The following is a 21,136-nucleotide window of genomic DNA, read 5'->3' as shown; positions in this document are numbered from 1 at the left end:
GTTGAACCTCTTTGACTGTGCGGGGGCTCCTCATGTGGATGATCGTCTAGCATTTGGACTGATTTGCCTCAATCCCTCGACTAGTCAGAAGAAAACCGAGGAACTTGCCAGCCTCTACTCCGAAGGTACATTTTTCTAGATTGAGCCTCATGTTGTACTTGCGGAGTTTTGAAAAATATTTTCCAGAATGGACACATGATCTTCGCCGGGGAGGCTTTTGGCGATCATATCATCCATGTAAACTTCCATGTGTTCTCTAGTCTGGCCGGCAAACACCTTGCTCATCATTCTTTGATAAGTCGCCCCAGCATTTTTCAACCCAAAAGGCATGACGGTGTAGTAGTAGGCGGCCTGATCAGTGATGAACGCTGTTTTCTCCTGGTCGGGAGGGTACATCGGAATCTGATTGTACCCGGAATATGCGTCCATGAAGGACAGGTACACTGATAGCCTGAAGAATTATCCACCAAATAGTCAATATTGGGGAGAGGATAAGGGTCTTTGGGACATACCTTATTGAGATCCGTGTAGTCCACGCACATCCGCCACTTCCCAGATTGCTTCTTTACCAACACAACATTCGCCAACCACATGGTGTAGGTGATTTCGCGGATGAAGCCCGCCTCTAGCAAATCGGCAACCTTCACGGCCACCTATTTGGTCCTGTCAGTCCCCATTTTACGCCTTCTTTGTGCCACCGGCTTAGCGCCTTGTTTTGTCGTTAGCCAGTGGCAGACAAAGGAAGGATCTATACTAGGCATGTCTGATGCTGACCAGGCAAAGAGGTCCCAGTCCGCTTTCAAAGATGCCTCCAGCCTCGACCTTTGACTCGGTGGAAGGGTACTGCCAAGATACACTACCTGTCCGGGGGATTGGCCCAACTGCAGAGTTGTTTTTTCTCCCTCTGATTGTGGTCGAAAGTCTCATTCGTCCGCTCGGACGTCCAGTTCTACCATATGCACGCCCCAAGGTCTTTTGGAGGGGGGGGGGGGCGGGCTGTTTGCTGAAGTGGGGGCGAAGACTCATCTGGTAGCAACTGCGTGCCGAGTGCTGATCCTCTTTCACTGCGCAAACTTGGAGGCTGATTGAGAGGAACTTCATGCAGAGATGGGGCGTAGAGACGACCGTTTCAAGCCTGTTTAAAGTTGGTCGGCCGATAATGGTGTTGTACGCTGAATCGCACTGGACGACCAAGAACTTTGTCTGGACCGTCCTACTCATAGGGTGGTTGCCGATTGTGAGCCAAATCTCCACGTAACCCTTGGGGGTGATTCCCTAGCCGGAAAATCCGACCAACTGCACATCATATGGCAGGAGATCACAGTCATGGAGTTCCATCTTTTCGAACAAATCTTGGAAGATAATGTCAGCTGAGCTACCCTGATCAATGAATAGGCGGCTAACATTCTTATTATTGAGCTTGGCGGTGATGACGAGAGGGTCATCGTGCCCTCAGATGACACCTTCATAGTCGCGGTCGTCGAATGTAATAGGGGGACCTGATCGATTGTTCTGTTTCTGCTGGGAGCTCCTGGAGGCGACGTGCATTACCTCCCGCACATATTTCTTCTGGGCAGCCTTGGAGGTCCTCCCAGCGGCAAAGCCTCCCGAAATAGTATTGATGTCAACTGGGCTCCTTGGCCTTCGGTTGTCTGTTCGATGTCTATCCACTTGAGGCCATGGGGTAGGGCGTCGTTGTTGAAATTGCAGAGGGGACCGCCTTCTTGAAGGCTCGGGTCGACGATGTTGTGGTGATCGCCGACGTTGCTCCAAACCCGCGATGAACCGCTGTAAATGACAAGCCTGAATGAGATCTTCGATGGTATCACGGAGTTGTGCGCAATCATTGGTTAGATGGCCAAACATACTGTGATAGTCACAGTATTTGGATCGGTCTTGTGGGCCTGGCTTGGTAGGGTGTGGGTGGGGAAGTTGGACGAGGTGGGCGGAGAGGACCTCCTGTAGGATCCTTGAGCGGCTGGCGTTCAGAGGGGTATAGGTAGAGTATTTGGCCTTCTTAGTTAGTGAGGGTAGGTCGTGGGGGTGGTCGTGCAGTCTTGGCCGTTTGGTTTCCCGTGAGGGGTGATGTATTTGGGGCTCGATATGGGTGTGGATATGGTGGGTTTCTTCCAGATTGATGAATTGTTGGGCTTTGGAACGGAGGTCTTCCATTGTAAGATCAGTGTACTTGGCTAACTCCGTGTGGAAGAGACCTTCTTGAAGTCCCATAACGAGGACATGCACTGCGGCCTCAGGGCTTAGAGTTCGCACCTTCATGGCCTCGGTATTAAACCGATCTAGATATGCCCGGATAGATTCATTAGGTACTTGGCGAATGCCAGACAGCGTGTATGACGACCTGGGTTGCTCTTTGCTTGCCGTGAATCTTGTGTTGAAGGCTAAAGCTAGGGTTTCCCATGTGTTGATGTTGTTTGGAGCCAGGCGAGTGAACCATTGGAGAGCCGCCTTTTTTAGAGTCAGGGGAAGGCTCTGCACATGATCGGGTCGGTCGCCCCGTGAAACAACATGGAAGCCTCGAAAGAGTCAAGGTGATCCTAGGGTCCGCCGTACCATCGTACTGGTCCATGTTTGTGGGGCGGGTAAAGTGTGAGGGTAATGGGTAGGCCATGATGGTGGGTGTAAAGGGATGTCTAGCACCGTAGGAGTGGTGCAGGGTTGGTTAGGATAGTAGGCGGGACTCGCTCACTGACTCTTCACGGTTACTTTCATGAATAGGGCGCTCCGAGAGGTCACCGGGGTTTATTTTGGATTGGCGGAGTTCTTGTATTACGTCGGCCTGTTGCTGGATGAGCCGCTCCTGGCGTTCCAGCATCTGGAGGAGGTGTTGGGTGGTTGGTTGTTGTTCTGGAGTGGTATGGTGGCTTCGGCTGGCCTGATGGGATGATTGTCTTGGTGGAGGGAGGGTACTTGGGGCAGGGTCAACTTGGCTGGTAGATAGAGCTCGGTTTCTGGTAGTCACCATGGTGTGAGTCCCCACAGACGGCACCAATGTTCTTTCCTAGAACACAAAGGTACGGAACAGTAGTTGATTGATTGCTGAGGATGGAGAGGAGGAAGGACGTCAATGTGGCAAGATGATGTAGAAGAGCTGGACCCGCCGATGGAGGTACCTGAAAAGGTTCTCCGACGATCAAGTCAGTAAATGAACTTGGTAATAAGTGTATGAGAATATGAGGATATGAAGGAAGATAGTAATAGTGAGTAATGTTAGAGAGTAGAGACATTAAGATACTTCCTGTTGGTAGAGACTTCTATTTGTAGGGGGAGAGCTGACTTTGGGCCTTTGGCAGGTAGTGTAGCACGTAGCCGACCAAGGGTATTGTCGGGGGTTGCTTTTTCCGTGTCAGGCGGTCTGCCAGGACCGTACTCTGCGCTGCTCTTGTCTTTTAGCCTGTGGTTGGTTTGGTAGCCGTTCTGTAGTCTGCCTGCCGTGTTGGCAGGTGGGTTGGTGAGGTACAGATGGCGTGCCATGGAATGTTTCCAATGTCAACTCTGGTGGGCCAAACACACGAGACCTACCTCGGCGACCAAGCATGTGGGTCTTTGGATCACCGGGTAGGAACAAGTAGCATATAATTTCATACTTCATAAAAAAGTTAGATATACACAGGAGTAGGAGAGAGCATGGGACAGGTTGGGATGGGTTAAGTATGTCCCTCACCCGTCCCTAATTATTGATTGGATCAATTTTTAACCCCGAACCCGTCCACAATTAGGATAGGACGCGTAAGTGACGAGTCTAAAATAAGACGGATCAAGGTATGAACGAGTTCGGGTTGGAAAAGAACAAAATGATAAACGTAGATTTTTTTCTCAAATCTTTAAGCATGTCCAATCAAAATTATCACAATATTTATATAAACTCAACTAAAGTTTGTATCCCACGTACATCAGTATACAAACTATAAACTATAAATTGTATCATTCAAACTAAAAATTATCACAATCACGTGACTGAAAATTATAGAAGACATTGAAAGTTTCAGAACAATTTAAACTTTCAAGTGTCAACATAAGCTAAAATGTTCTAATAAATGATAAAAAACACATGAAAACTTAAAGATGAAGAAGACGAGTTGAAGGTTATTGGGCATTGGCATTCAGAGACAATAGCATAAACAAAAGCAACTTCAAAGAGGAAAAACAAATAATGGAGAAGAGAAAAATAACTAACTCTTAAGCGTCACAGTGTCCTTCATTCTCGTCCCAATAATTCTTCACTATCCAGGAGAATTAAACAATGAAAAAAGAGTAAGGAATAAGGATCATATGATAAGTGGTATGAATATGTTTTGTGGGCTTGTAAATATTTGAGTTATCTAGGGTAAACATAATGAGTATTGATATGTACTTATTCAACTATTCTTGATATAACTATAGGGACAAGTCGATTGACCCGGACATGGACCCAAGTCCATCCTTTTTTTACGATGGGTCTGACCCTTTTAATCGGGTCTGTCCTTTTTTATTTATTTGACGGGTTAGACCTATCCTTAAGTCATTATATTGAGATAGTCTACGTGTTGGGTTGGGTCGTACTCACCCCTAGAACAAATCAGTATTTGATTGATTGGAATTTGGACAAGAGAATTTTTATTTTTTAGTGTAATATTATATATATATATATATCACATATTTAAATATTTATATACAATCAGTATATCATTTACTATTTATTTGTATTAATTTTTTGAAAAATGCAATTATAATTAAAGGTAAGTAGTAGATAATTTAATGATAACCTATGAAATTCATATATACTATGGATACCTAGATATATTTTTGTTTTATTTTCCGGCCCCTGAAAGAAAGTTTATGTGAGGAGACAAAGGAGTGGGAGACATTATTATTAGAAAGTGGATTTCTCCTTAGCACTTGATCATTTACATCTTTTCTATTTTGCCAGCTAGCTGGTTTTTGTTTGTCTGTGTAATAATAAAGAAAAGGAAAAAGGATATGGGACATGATATATAAATAAAAAATTGTTTATTTTAATTATTATTATTATTACCAGAATTCATCTCCTGAAATCTCCAATTTTGGTTTATTGCTTTTGGATTTTGTTATGTGTTGTATTTTTATTTTATTATTACTGATTGAGAGTCATTTCTATGTTCGTCAATTGTATTCAAATTGTTTGAGATTTGATATACATTCTTTGCATGTTTAAAATTCTTACAAAAAAAATTTACAAGACAATAATATTTAATATGATAAATTTTAAAATCTCTTTAAAAGTGTAATGTTTTTCATCTAGAGCCATAAAAAAGAATCGGGGTGTTGCATAAATTAAGAGAAAATGATGAGAGAAGGAGAAGAAAGGGTTACAAATATATATTAGTATTATTTTACTTGTAACTTTAATTTTAATATTATATAACAGTCTGATGTTACACTCGTATGTATTGCATTTAACTATTTTTATTATTCCTTTGTGTATAGACCAAATTAGTTTTTGCATGAAATTAGGTATTTGAGAATTTGTTATTGTATTGAATTATATTGGATTCTTATTGTAATGATTTTTTTTAATTACATATATCTCATTTTTTCCAAAAATTTTGGCTTTAGAAGTATAGAGGTCAAAATTTGAATTTAAAAATTAGACATATTTTGTGTTTTTACTACTAACGGTATCCTCTCATTTTTTGGTAAGGAATCAATTTCTTTTGGATGTGTGATTGCCCCTTCCAACAAGTTTTGCTCTCAGAAATCGAACATTTGACATTTTAACCATTTTGGGATATAGCGAGATCTTACACCATTAGACTAACGTCTTATTGATATACATGTTTTGACTTTATATAATAGTTTATAATATATAATATAACTAATAAAAAAATTACTATATTTTTATATAATAATATGCTAAATATGCAATTTTATGACAGTCTGATATCTATGTCCCTAGATTAGTTATCATGTGGTATAGGATCTAATGATATTTAATTAATAAATGATGAATGATAGTAGTAAAATTATACACTACTAGTCTATGCAAGTTTTTAAATATTTAGTATATTATTTATAATTAGTGTGTAATACTTTTATATAAGATAAGAAGATATATGTATTAATAATATAAAAGTTTTATATATTATTAGTTTATAATTTATCATTCATTTTAATCATTATTAACTCTTAAAAATACAGATGAATAGTAGATGATATATTGTTTGTATATAAATATTTACATTGACATTGTATATATTACATTCTTTATATAAATCTAACGATTTTACATAATTAATACATTTTTTATGAAACATTCACTTATGAAATATTATTAAATTCAACTTCGATTGACCAGTCCAATCAAGAACGAGGTATTTGAGAGTTACTTATCTCATTGATTATACATCAAAACTAGTATGAACTATGTACTCACTTAATTCGATGGATTTAAGCAAGAAGTTGACAACTTCATTGGGTCTTGATTGTGTTGGCTTCACTTGCAAACCAGAAGAAAGAAAAGAAGAACCAGAGCACGAAGAGAAAATGAGTTGCAGAGAAGAGGTGTTAATTGGTTTATGAGGATAAGAGAAGGATGAGTATAGAAGAGATAAGATGAGAGGTGAGTGAAATTGAATGAACTCTATTGCATTAAGCATACTTTCATTTACAAACAGAAATTCCTTTTATAGCATCAATCAACTAACTAAACTTACTATATCTAGAAAGTTCCTATTAACTACTTTTAACTAACTAAACTGAATTACAACAAGCTTTAACAACACTCCTACTTAATTCAGTTAAACATTCAATCTTATAATGCCAATCTTCAACCTCAATTTCTCAAACCGTTCTTTCTTTAATGGCTTGGTAAAGATATCTGCAAGTTGTTCTTCACTTCTGCAGAATACCATCTTCAGCTTTCCCTTGCTAACTTGATCTCTTAGGAAGTGAAATCTCGTCTCAATGTGCTTACTACGACCATGAGCTACTGGATTCTTGGCAAGATTTATGGCTGACTTGTTGTCCACCATCAAAACAGATTCATTCCCTTCTTCCTTAAGCTTCAGTTCTACTAGCAATGTGTCTAACCATAGGCTTTGACAAGCTGCCATACACGCTGCTATATACTCTGCTTCACACGAGGAGAGAGAAACCACATCTTGTTTCTTTGAGCACCATGAAATTGGTGAATTGCCAAGCATAAACAGAAATCATGTTGTGCTTTTTCTGTCAAGCTTGTCTCCACACCAATCCGCATCACTGAAGCCAATTATGTCATAGCTGAGATTGCTGAAGTGTTTTGGTAGTAGCAAACCAAAATCTATAGTGCCTTTGATGTATCTAAGCAGTCTTTTGGCTACTAGGAGATGCCCTCTAGTTGGTGCCTCCATAGATATGCTAATCAAGCCTACAACATACATAATGCCAGGCCTTGTGTTGCAGATATACCTTAGACACCCAACCATTTGCCTATACATGGTTTTATCAACAACTGAGTCATCTAGATACACGAGTTTTCCTGCTTCAACAGGTGTTGACACAGAGTTGCAATGAGACATGTTGAACCTCTTCAAAACATGTATGATTATGCCTTCCTTAGCTCTAGTGAATTCTATCCCTAGGAAGTAGGATAGATTTCCTAGAACACTCATATCAAACTCACTCTTCATAGCTTGCTTGAAGGAGTTGATCTCTCTCACATCACTGCCTGTTACTAGGAGATCATCAACATATAGGCACACAATTACCATTTGGTTTAACTCTGCACCTCTTAAGTAGACACCATACTCAGTTGTGCATTTGTTGAAGCCAAGCTTCAATAGGAAGCCATCAATCCTCTTGTTCCAGGCTCTTGGTGCCTGCTTAAGACCATACAGGGCCTTATGCAATTTGTACACCAATCCTTCACTTCCTGCTACTTCAAAACCAGGGGGTTGTGCAACATACACCTCTTCTTCTAATGGCCCATTCAGAAATGTTGACTTTACATCCATCTCTTGTATGCACCACCCTTTATAGCTTGATAATGACACCACCAACCTTATGGTTTCCATCCTTGCAACAGGGGCAAAGACCTCATCATAGTCTAGGCCTTATTTTTGAAGGAAGCCCTTTGCCATAAGCCTGGCCTTGTATTTGGTCACCTCACCCTTTGGATTTATCTTTACTTTGTAAGCCCACCTTACATCAATGGTCTTCTTTCCTTTTGGAAGTTGAGTGAACTCCCAAGTTCTATTCTTCTCAATGGACATGAGTTCTTCTTGCATAGCCTCAAGCCAGTGGTTCTGTTTGAATGCTTCTTCTGTGCTTACTGGTTCCATTTCAGCCAGGAGAGCCATGTGAACTAGTTCCCCTTCAATGGTGATTTCTGAGTCTGGAAAGACTTCATAGTCACTTAATCTTGATGGTAGTTTTCGAACTCTTTGTGGTCTTTGCTGATTTGGCATTTCTTCAACAAGTGGTTGATTGGAATGTAATAGCTCCAAGTCTGTTAGGCCTTCATCAAACTGCATTGTTGTGTGTTTTGATGAGTCATTGTTTGTGTCATTCCAATTACAGCCTTAAGTTTCATCAATCTTCACATCTCTACTCAACATTATCCTATGACTCAGTGGATCATAGACTCTGTATGCACCTATAGTGTGATAGTCAAGCAATACAAGTTTCTTGCTTCTGTCATCCAGTTTCTTTCTTTGAGATTCAGGTACATGAGCATAGCAGAGTGAGCCAAACACTCTGAGGTGATCCACCCTTGGCTTTGAGCCTGACTAGGCCTCTTCAGGAGTAACTTCCCTTAGCCTTTTTGTAGGACTTCTGTTCATGATGTACACTGCTGTAGAGACAGCTTCACCCCAAAATCTTTTTGGCATAGACTTTGTTCTAAGCATGCTCCTTGTCATGTTGAGAATGGTCCTGTTCTTCCTCTCTGCAGTGCCATTATGTTGTGGGGTGTATAGAGCAATTACTTCATGAATCAACCCTTCTTTGGCACAATAATCTTTCATCTCAGTTGATAGGTACTCTCCTCCTCCATCAGTTCTCAGAGTCATCAACTTCTGTCCACTCTGTCTTTCTACTTGGGCCTTAAAGTTTACAAAGGTTGAGAATACTTCACTCTTCCTCTTGATCAGATAAGCCCAGGTCTTCCTTGTAAGGTCATCTGTGAAGGTCACAAAGTACATGTTGTTTCCCAAAGATTGTTCTTCAAAAGGTCCACATACATTTGAATAGATCAACTCCAGTGGCTTTGTTGATTTAGTTGGTATATGAGACACAAAGCTGCTCCTGCTCAGGTTTCTTGACATACAAACATCACACACTGTGCTTGGACTACTAATTGATGGTAGTCCAGTGACAATTCCTTTCCTGCTTAGAAGTTCAAGACTCTTGAAATTTAGATGGCCATACCTCCGATGCCAAATCCAATTGTCATGTGTTGTCTTAGCTAGTAGGCATTTATGATTGTTGACTTGAATCCCAATCTTGAAGGTTCTGTTTTTGGATAGTGGAACTCTCAAGATGAGATTCTTGTCACAGTCATACACATTTAGCATCTTGTCTGCCATGGTCATCTCATACCCTTTCTCAAGTAATTGGCCAAGACTAAGTAGGTTGCTTTTCATCTTGGGCACATATAGGACATTTTTTATGCTTGCACTCTTCCCATCCTTTCTTTTGATTGAAATATCTCCAACTCCCCCAGCATTGATGGAGCTATGATCAGCAAACTTCACTCTACTCTTGGCATTTTCATCAAGTATCTCAAACCACTCTTTGTTGCCTGACATGTGATTAGAGCACTCTGTGTCAAGATACTAGCAATCCTCCTTGACTTCTTGTTCTGATGTGACCATTAGTGGGACCTGTTCCTCCTCAGGCTCCTCCTCTTGAGCCAATCTGGCTTCAATTTCTAGACCACTGCCATGAGCAACCTTGAACCTACATTCAGATGCAAAGTGACCAAAATTCTTGCAATTAAAGCATTGAATTTTCTTCTTGTCAAACTTCTTCTTGTTTCTCTTTGACATCTGATCTTGTCCACCACCTCTGTTTCCAGAGAATGAGTTTGAGTCTTGCCTTGTTCCTTCATAGCTTCTTCCTTTTTCAGGTTTCCATTTGTTCTTGAATCTCTTTGTGAGGTTTCCTTGATTAAATGGCCTTCTGCTTGCTTGAGCTTGGAGAGCTTGCTCAGAGTTTCTCTCTAAGTTTCTTTCTTTGATCCTTTGTTCATGTGCCTCTAAAGTGCTTTGCAATTCTTCAATCTTGAACACCTCAAGATCCTTAGACTCCTCTATGGCAACAACCACATGATCAAATTTGGGGTTTAAGGTCCTCAACACCTTTTCAACCACCAATTGATCCCTCATTACTTCACCACATCCCTTCATCAGATTTGTAAGTGATCTGATTTTGGTGAAGTATTCTGCAATTGTGTCACCATCCCTCTTTTGTAGCAATTCATATTCTCTCCTCAAGGTTTGAAGCTTCACCTTCTTTACCTTCTCTGCACCAGCATAACATTTCTCAAGGCTGTCCCAAGCTTCTTTTGTTGTTTTTGCATTGGAAATCTTCTCAAAATTCGATTCATCCACACATTGATGAATCATGAACAAAGCTTTACAATCTCTTTTCTTGCAATCTCTATGGACAAGCCTTTGAGCCTCGGTTGCATCCTCATCTACTGATTGATATCCGTCTTGGATTATGTCAAGTACTTCTTGATAACCAAACATGACCTTCATCTGTATGTGCCATCTATCATAGTTCTTGTTGTCCAAAGTGGGAAGTGTCATTGTGAATCCACTGTTTATAGCCATGAATGAACGAGTGAGCTTCCCCTTTCACACAGATCCTAGAATCGAAAGAATTACTCAAACAAAGCTCTTGATACCACTGTTGGCTTTACTTGCAAACCAGAAGAAAGAAAAGAAGAACCAGAGCACGAAGAGAAAATGAGTTGCATAGAAGAGGTGTTAATTGGTTTATGAGGATAAGAGAAGGATGAGTATAGAAGAGATAAGATGAGAGGTGAGTGAAATTGAATGAACTCGCATTAAGCATACTTTCATTTACAAACAGAACTTCCTTTTATAGCATTAATCAACTAACTAAACTTACTATATCGAAAGTTCTTATTAACTACTTTTAACTAACTAAACTGAATTACAACAAGCTTTAATAACAGATTGGACCAAGTAGTCAATCATTTTTTCTAACATAAAACAGGGCAAATGCAATGCTTTCATTTTTTATAAGAAAAAATGTATTTAGTGATAATATAGTATATTTTTATACTGTTATTGTATTTTTATCATTCATATTTGATTATCATTAACTTTTTAATATAAATAACACAAATAAATAATAGATAATATATTGATTTTATATAAATTTTATACTAAGAAAATATAAATATTACATTCATTTCTTAGTAGACATCATTTTAATGAAAGTAAATGGAGAAGGGGATCTGAGCTTTTCCTCATACTAATGATGTTTTGTTATAGTAAAACATATTATTATTAATTGTTCAATTGCCTACTTGGGTTCCTATCTAAAAGCTATATGAGGCAGAATTAACTTATAGGGTACAATCATTGTGATTAGCAACTTAATTAGGTGTGGGAGAGGAATTAAAAGATAGGACTCTAGGAAAAGTAAGAGAGTTTTGAGTCATGGAAGGGATTAAGAACCCTTATGGAACTTCTCTTGTAGTACCATCTGTTCAAGAGTTAGCAAAACATAATACTATGATGTCTAATCTTCCACCAAGATACATTCAACCTCAACATCATCATAACTTGGTCATCACTGAACCTGATCATACCCTTCAGATTCCAGTTATTGATTTGCAAAGATTGCTTTCTATAGAATTTGGGTCTTCTGAATTGGATAAGCTTCACCTTGCTTCAAAAGATTGGGGATTCTTCCATGTAACATTTTTCAAACTATATCCTTTTTTTTATGATTATATAACACATGTTCTAATCAAAATGGTGTCTCATTTACTATCCCGAACTAATCAAAATGTTATCATTTTAAAAAAAAAATATGTTAGTCATGCGATAATATGATTGACCTAGGATAGAGATCTAGCTATAAAATTATATTACTCACATAAAAATATATTGATCTATCTTAATATTGATAACAAATCATCATCACAACATTTTTCTTGACCAGATCTTGTAAAATAACACTAGATCTGCAAATAGACCAAATAAACAAATATTTGGACATTTGTTGGGAGGAACATCCATAAATTCTAAAAGAAATTAGTTTCCTTATCCATAAGATACCCTTAGTTATACCAAATAAATATTTTTCTTTAATTATTATTTAGTTCTATATTCCTTTTATTTTTTTATTATATAGATTCTACTTTTTTGATATGTGTATAAAGATTCTATTTTTAATCCTATTTTTTTTATATAAGTATATAGATTCTATTTATAATTTTGATCCTATTTGTTGTAGCTGGTGAACCATGGAGTTAGTTCTTCTTTGGTAGAGAAAGTAAAGTTGGAGACTCAAGATTTCTTCAACCTTCCAATGTTAGAAAAGAGAAAGTTTTGGCAAACTCCAGAACATGTTGAGGGATTTGGACAAGCATTTGTTATCAGTGAAGACCAGAAACTTGATTGGTGTGACATTTTCTACATCACCACACTTCCAATACATATGAGAACTCCCCACTTATTTCCACTCCTCCCACTTCCTTTCAGGTTCTCTCTTGAATCAATGAAGTATCAATTTTATCTTTAACTTTAATATCATTCATCAATTTGATTCTTAAAATTATAAAAATATAAATTTTTCTCTCCCTTCTAACATTATTTATTGATTTAGTTACCCGAAAAAAAAAACAAAATTCTCAAAAGAATTCATTCTATTTATTCAAATGTAAAATATCACGTTGAATATTAGTCAATAAACTTATTATATGTGAAAAACAATGGGAGTCATGATGGTTATGGATTGTGAATGGGTCTAACATAATTAAATTGACTATTGATGCTTAAAATTAGATAATAAAATAGCTTTTTCTTAATCTCATAAACTAAAATAATTAACAATGTCAGTAACAAAATGTTGATCTAATAATGTAACACTTCAATAGATCTTTAAAATGACCAAAATGTCAATTATTTGATGTCTATAAGAACACTTATTAGAAATGATAATCAAACATCTCGAAATGAATTAGTGAATTAGTTCATGTCCTAGTGACATTTTACATTCTCTTTTATTTTGATTATGTTTTTGTGTTTCTCAAACATATGAATATCTCAAACACTTTGCATGGCTATTAAGTATTAACTTCTCTATGTCATGCAGAGACACTCTAGAGCTCTACTCAAAGGAAATGAAAAATCTAGCCATGATTATTGTTGACCATATGGGAAAAGCTCTAAAGATGGAAGAAATGGAAATGAGAGAAATATTTGAAGATGGGTTACAATCAATGAGAATGAATTATTACCCACCAAATCCTCAACCAGAAAAGGTTATTGGCATCACACCCCATTCTGATCCAGTGGGTATAACTATCTTGCTACAACTAAATGAAGTTGAAGGGCTTCAAATAAGGAAAGATGGAATGTGGGTTCCTGTTAAACCCCTTCCTAATGCCTTCATTCTCAACATTGGAGACATGCTTGAGGTAATATATTTCTATCCATATAAGCATAACAATCATTAATTCTCAAAACCAAAATAATACAAATTAATGGTAGATAATATGCTGACAATATAATTTTTTTTATAATAACAGTGCATAAATTTTAAATTCACTTGAAAATCCATGAGCATTATTAACATTATGCTGAATAAATAAATTCATTGATTTTTTAATAATGTTTTTGTTTTAAATAATCAACTGCATGCTCAATATATATAGTTGATGGATAATTTATTTTTCAATATTGTATATATATGGGAGGAGATATACTTACTTCAAGAGTAAGTGAAGAAAACCAACTTCACATCTAGCCATTATTCATTATGGGAATATCCAAAGGTTTAAACTAATGAGTAGATTTAACCATTAGATTTTTCTAGAATAAATGGCTAAAATGTGAGTAAGTAGATCCCCTCCTTATGTATATATTTGTGGAAAAACTTGTACTTGTTTAATTTAATAAAGTATAATTTATAAGATTTATTAACTTAACTAATACTAAATCCATAATACAATAAAAAATTTATATTAGCATAATTTGTTTAAATATGTTATAAAACAGTATATTTAATTTTATATGTGACTTTGCCATACATATGTTTTAAACTTATGTATTTATAGAAGAGTAAAAGATGTATACATCTACAATGTCAGATTTTTTACACTGTCACTCTATTATCCATTATTTATTTTTCATTATCATTGACTATTAAATAAAAGTAATACAAATGAATGGTAGATAATCCACTGACTGTATACAAATCTTTAATTGTCGGTACATAAATATTACATTCTTTATAAAATTCTAACTCCATTAATGTGGTATAATTAGCACAACAATGAAAGTATGCAATATGATTTGTTTGCATGTGTTTGCATGGAAGATTATAAGTAATGGGACATATCGAAGTATTGAGCATCGAGCCATAGTGAACTCTGAAAAAGAAAGGCTTTCATTTGCAACATTCTATAACCCAAGATATGATGGAGTTGTAGGTCCTGCACCAAGCTTGATCACTGAAAAATCACCACCACTTTTCAAAAGAATCTATTTAAAGGACTACTTGAAGGGCTTATTTGCTCGTAAGCTTGATGGAAAGTCATACATAGATGCCATGAGAATAGAGCATCATCATTAGTTTCTTACTCATTCATGATATATAGAGTGAATGAAGCTTTGTAATCCATAAGGAATAATTAAGGATGGAGTTTTGTAATCCTTAAGGAATAATTAAGGATGGAGTTTTGTAATCCTTAAAGAATAATTAAGGCAACTTATGTATGTTACAATATAAGAATGTATTTCATAAAATCTCATAATTAGAAGCGACAAGTGTTGGAAAATACAATCGTGCACCTCGAAGCTAATTAATTTCTTAAACAACAAAAATAATATCTCATGAGATTTTTAGCTTATTGAAATGTTGCTCTTATTTTTTTTGGGTGAAAAAACCTTCCCTAAATTTTAATTGCCTTCTTATTGTACTTTTACAAATATGCAATTATGAAGTATACAAATATTTTTAAATAAAAATGAATTGTAAAATTGGTACTTTCTTGATTGTAAATTTTAATTATGATACTTTTGGATAAAAAGGTAAATCATAAACTATGATAACATATTCAGCCAACATCTAAATACTTAGTCGTACATAAACTATGATAACATATTCAGCCAACATCTAAATAATTCAAATAATTAGTTGAAGATGTTAAAAATGATTCTTTAAATAGTAAAATTATTTATTTTTTATGTATCACCACTTTTCTTTGGACGTGGTAATATTTTTGTAAAGATAATTTGTTTCACTAAATAGATTAGTTAAATGTGTATTCAATTATCTAAAAATAACTTCTTTCTTTTTGGTACAACAAAGGGGTCTAAAGAAAAACAAAAAAAAACAGGAATATAAAACTAAAATTATGAATAATGATATATCCTTATACAACATAAGAAAGTAATATATGTCACTTATAAACCTATCATTCATAAAAAGTATAACTTTGTGATAAAGAGGTTAGAGTGTATGGGGATTTGTAATAAGATAAGGTAATTATGGTTAGAGTGAATAATTTAAGTAGTGAAATAATAAAGATATTGGTGGTTCATATATATATATATATAAATAAAGAGTAAGACTACGATCTCAATAGATGGAAGCATCATCATGCATTATGTTGCACTGATATATGTTTATGTATATATTATATATAATCGATCAAACTCACAAACCTAACAAATTGAATTGTATTTAATTTAAGTTTGACATGTTTATGTAACAAGTTTAGTTTTTAGCTTAAATTCAATTTATTTGGTTCATGAACCATATTTATCCAAGAAAATAAAGAGCTGAGTTTTGAAAAATGTGGAATTGGTTATGTACTTTGGGGCAAGTCTTTCTAAAAAATAAGAGCACAAACGGGGAACATTAGCCTAAATTAACATTTTAATAAATGGAATAGTGTAGCAGATGAGCATCTAAAGAAATTTAACAATAATTAGGTGATTGAGAAACATGCAGGAAATGGCATGACATAAACCATTTATTGTAGCCAGGAACACTTGAAAATTGATTATACAAAGTAAGCAAGAAAAATTGGAAAATCCCATAAAGAAAGTGAAAATGAAAGGGTTTCAGTAAAAAATGACCTTTAGCCTCTTGCAAGTATCCTCAATGATAATTAAGAAGATCCAGAACTGATTTCCTATCAGGCATGCTGGGACTGGCCCCCTTCACTTGAACACAAAGAGAAGCTGCAGCAGCTGTTGCATAAAATTGGCACAGAATAGTTGATTAGTTAAGGACATTTTTCCGGATCGAAAATTCCGGAAAGAAAAGGGAAGTGCATTCTTCCAAACATACCAGCAAATTTGAGGGCTTCTTTTTTGGAATTGCCCTCTACTAAGGCCACAGCAAAAGCAGCTGTAAAAGTATCACCTGCTCCAGTTGTATCAATGACTGTTTTAGCAGGTATGATAGGTTGCTGAATCGGTTCTTCTCCTTCTATGAAAAGGGCAGATCCTTTGGACCCAAGTTTCACAAGAACTTGCTTAACTCCCTGAAAGTTCAGAAACATAAAGAAGGTCAATGATGCAGATCAGAGAATCACTAAGACTTATATATATTATAATGACATGGTGAAAAATGCATGTTGGTCATTAGTTACATTTTTTTTTCTTTCCTCCCTTTTCCTTATGGTGCATTTGATAGGCTTTGAGGAAAGGAGAAACAAATAAAATTTCCTTTCATGCTATGATATAAAAATGTGCAAAGAAATCTGTGCAAGCCCACATTAATTCAAAGGGAAAATGATGAAGGCCATAAATATTAAAAGCTCCATTTCTCTCCACAAAAAGGACCAAGTTTAAAACTTATTTCGGAAAATTGCGCCGAAGCTCACCCTCTACCTCTAGTCATGCTACACTGTGAAGGATTATTAATAACAGAAATTGCTAAAGTTATAAGCATTTCAAATATTATGGTTGAAGATTATGTGCATTTCTAAAGATATCCTTAGGCTATGTTTGGGACTTCGGAGGGGAAAGAAAGGAAAGCGAAAAGTTTCCCATTCCATTCCTTTCCACTGGCTCCACCCCAAATTGGAGGGGAAAGAATTTTGAAAGTTTAGAGTGGAAAGTTACATTCCATTCCATAAATGAAACAACTCCCAAACAATGGAACACGGCTTTAACTGCTTCAATCCCAATCCTCCCCCTCTATCCAAACATATACATGTTGAATAATGCAAAAGCATTCACTGATGATCCCTATGGTACTACATAACTCACCAATTTATGGCATTTGGCTGCTGCCTGTGTAATCTCTTCAAAACTTTCAGTTGGCATTCCTGTAAGGTTACCAAGTTCAGTTTCATTAGGGCTTAGAATATCAACAAAATTCAGTAATTCTTGTGGAATTGCCGCATCCATGCCCCCGGCATCCATTATCACTGGGACACCAGCACTCCTTGCAGCCTGTAATTATAACAGCATAATACATAATGGAACAAAGTCACGTTTAATCAAAATCGAACTAGGAACTGGAATAGACGAAGAAAACAAGAAAGGGGTAAGCTTGGTAAAAATCACTGGTTAAGAATATTATGGATCGAAAAATAGACGTATCACAGGATCAAAATACCTATGGCAACAATATCCGAAGTAAAAGGTAATAGCATGAGCCTCTCCGCTACACTTTCATGAAATAATAAATAATCTGATGCGCGATACCTCACGTTTATTGTCAACACTGTCACCGATTAATAAATAATCTAGATCTAGGACAGTTCTGAAATGGTCATTTACTTATCAAGGGGTTTTTGGGAACCTATGATTCAAATTATTAAAAACATTTCTAAAAAACAACATTGGAAAGGCTCCAATTTTCGTTTCTCATTAGGGGGTCAAAAATACGGTTATTCAAGCCTGTTTGTCTTTGGTTTTTCGATCTTTTTAAAGTCCCAGTTAGGATTGCTCGAAGGATTGAGAAGACTATGAAAGATCAGGTGTAGGATATTTTATAAAGGGATCTAGGCCTACGAAGTAAGGGGGATTGGGTATTGGAAATTGAGTGCGCCACATCCAGTCCTGCTTCAAATGGTTACACATGGTTTACCCTGGAAACAAATGCCAGAATAATTTACCCTAGAAACAAATGCCAGAATAATTTTTCACATATTGCACAAGGAGGCAACACCTAACTCATTTTTTATCAATGAAAAAAGATGAAATTACTAACAGAGTACCTGACCACTTGTTTATATTTCTAGTAGCATAACTCTTATAAAATAACAATGCGGAAAGGAATCCATCTTTGCCTTGTACCAAAAGGCAACTTAAAAGAAACACAAGTTATTAGAAGTTCAAACATGTCATTGACATACTCAAAAGCAAATTACACACATAAATGATGAATTAGAAGTAAGCATTATATTGCATTGAGCAAGGGTAAATAAAAAACCACTTGATCATCACCACTTTTCCAGCATTTTCCTTATATGCTTTCAAAGTGCTCATCTGAAAATTTTATATATAGGTTGTGGATCACATTACATGATGCTGCCACGATATCTCAGATGAGGCCCGCTGCTGCAACTGCATCAGGCCATGATTGAGATCCACATTGGTCACAATTGGCCTGCACAAGCCCACAACAGTCACAATGCAACGGCAACCGTGACTTAAAACTCAGTAATATCAGGGCCAGACATCTTGAGCTGAGGTTCACCATAATGTCAGCTTTGAATAGTTCAAACTCACACACATTGCTATCAAATTATAAGTTCCAACATGTTAATGCAATAATCATGATAATATAAAAACAAGAAACAAATTTATCACTTAAGAAATTAGTAAAAAAAAAGGTCCAACCTTTGCCACTTGAATGTTAACAGAATCAGGAATCTCCCTCTGCAACAAAACAATCCCAGCATTCCTCACAACCTCCAAATCCCCGTCCGGCAATGTGTCAGGCCAGCAACTCATGTTGGCACCGCCGACAATGATGATTGAGTTCTGCCCATCAGATTGGAGCATCACTACAGCATGACCAGTAGGAGCAGACCCAATTGTATTCAAGTGATCAAGGCACACCCCACCATTTTGCAAAGCGTCCTTGATGAGTTTCCCATGCGCATCTTCCCCAACCTGCAGTGACCAACACAAAACATTAAAAGGGATCAAATATATACATAGATATACAACTTTCCAAAACTATTCCTAAAGTCAAAATCACTATTACTGCTAGATAAAAATAAAATCACTTAATCATGTTTTTCGCAACTGAAAATTCACTTGATTTTGTCTTTAGTCACTAAATTTTAGTTGATCAATCTCAATACTTAAATGTTCACACATTTTGGTTTTAGTTTTCATCTACAGTCAAACTGATAGCATGTCAACATCACAATTAACTATATCATGATAGGACACACAGTAGCAATGACATTAGCCGAGATTCCGAGTTTAATATCAATACATTATTTAGACGCAGTCCTTAGATACTATCAATGTACAGTACTTTTATTTAAGAGTAAAACCGATGGATGATGTACTGACAGCTTAAAATGCGGGTGAAATATAAAAAATAGGATGAACCTGGCCCACAAAATAAGTGGGGTAAGAGAGCTTGGCACCACAAGTAGCCTGATTAGCACCTTTGCCACCAGCAAGGGTTTGTCCTGTTTTAGCTGAAATAGTTTCTCCTTCTTTCGGAAGCCTATCGATCTCAACATATATGTCTGCATTTGCTGACCCCACAACTACGAGTGGTGATGATGATGATGATGATGATGATGATGGGTTTGCAGAGAAACAAAGGAGTGAGAGGTTTTGATTTGTTGTTGTGGTATTGGGGAATGGAAGGAATTGAATTGGGTTTGTGGTGATGAAGGTGTTTGATTTATGTGTTAGGAATTGATAATGGGTTGGTAATGAAATATGTGTTATTCCGCTCATCGTTTTTGTTTTGTTTTTGTTTTCGGATCCCACACACACAGTTCTTCACGGTCAAGGGCTCCTCTAATGGAGTGGTTGCTTCGGAAAGGTTACTCTGTTGGACTTGAGAAAAGAACTCTCAAATAAGGAAAATGATCTGTTTTCCGAATTCTGTCTCATATTATCTCTAAAACCAATCAAAACACTTATAACAATTATAATTTTATTTTATTTTTTCTTAATTATCACTAGTTTAATATATAATTTGATGATTAGATACATATTTTACAACAACAAATCATTATTCCTTATGTTAGGAAATTGATCCTTCTAAAAAATCTTTTTACACCATACACAGTAAAAGATAATAAGATAACAAAGATATGTGACATTGATTATGGACAAGTGTTACTTTTTACTGCTTAGGAGAAGTTGGTAGCAAAATATCCCCTATATATAAGTAGCTATATATTTATAAATTCATTTTTTAACTAAATATTTATATATTATTTTATAATTATATATTTTATTATTATTTTTTAATAAATTCCAGTAACATGAACCTTATTATTAATTATGTATATTGATTATTATAAAATATATAAATATATATTTAATTTTAAAAATTGCGAAAAATAAAGTTTATATATTGTGAATGACTTAGTAACATTGTAATATATTTTATATTATAAATTATTTAATATTTGTGCAATTTGTAATTTTTTATAATATGCTTTAGATTATAAATTATAATGTATAGAAATGAATTGAGTAACTTAATGAGGAGATATTTGGTATTTCAAGTTTGAGTTGGTGTGCTAAAGAAGTTTTATAATATATAGAAATAGATGAGTTAAATGATGTATAAATTGATGGACTCTATTCAAAAGTAAATTGTAACAGTCTACTTTATTATCTTAGATATCATTTAAATACATGTTACATCACTTCTCTCCCTATCAAAATGTGAAAAAGTTGAAGTATAAATGTATAAAATTGTATTTTTGACTATTTTATAGCAAACCTTCATAATCTATTCTGCC

At 35.8% G+C, this 21,136-nt stretch overlaps 3 protein-coding genes across 3 annotated transcripts; 1 reads left to right on the top strand and 2 right to left on the bottom strand.

Annotated features, from left to right (window-relative positions):
* LOC109347068 lies at positions 9,792 to 10,793 on the bottom strand. Its single transcript, XM_019586801.1, has 2 exons — positions 10,598 to 10,793; positions 9,792 to 10,516 (listed from the first exon to the last, which is right to left on the bottom strand). Exons 1-2 carry the CDS (start codon positions 10,791 to 10,793, stop codon positions 9,792 to 9,794), a joined length of 921 nt encoding a protein of 306 aa, XP_019442346.1.
* LOC109348077 (protein SRG1-like) lies at positions 11,530 to 14,971 on the top strand. The gene is made up of 4 exons (XM_019588290.1): positions 11,530 to 11,909; positions 12,454 to 12,701; positions 13,315 to 13,639; positions 14,542 to 14,971. The coding sequence occupies exons 1-4, from the start codon at positions 11,652 to 11,654 to the stop codon at positions 14,794 to 14,796; spliced, it is 1,086 nt and encodes a 361-aa protein (XP_019443835.1). The 5' UTR covers positions 11,530 to 11,651; the 3' UTR covers positions 14,797 to 14,971.
* Positions 16,165 to 20,251, bottom strand: LOC109348075 (ribokinase). Its single transcript, XM_019588287.1, has 5 exons — positions 19,755 to 20,251; positions 19,029 to 19,304; positions 17,448 to 17,633; positions 16,522 to 16,717; positions 16,165 to 16,421 (listed from the first exon to the last, which is right to left on the bottom strand). The coding sequence occupies exons 1-5, from the start codon at positions 20,112 to 20,114 to the stop codon at positions 16,330 to 16,332; spliced, it is 1,110 nt and encodes a 369-aa protein (XP_019443832.1). The 5' UTR covers positions 20,115 to 20,251; the 3' UTR covers positions 16,165 to 16,329.

Source organism: Lupinus angustifolius, chromosome LG05 (assembly GCF_001865875.1).
Source record: "Lupinus angustifolius cultivar Tanjil chromosome LG05, LupAngTanjil_v1.0, whole genome shotgun sequence".
NCBI lineage: Eukaryota > Viridiplantae > Streptophyta > Magnoliopsida > Fabales > Fabaceae > Lupinus > Lupinus angustifolius.
Note: the sequence above shows the minus strand (reverse complement) of the source record. Positions and strands in the feature narration are given on the sequence as shown.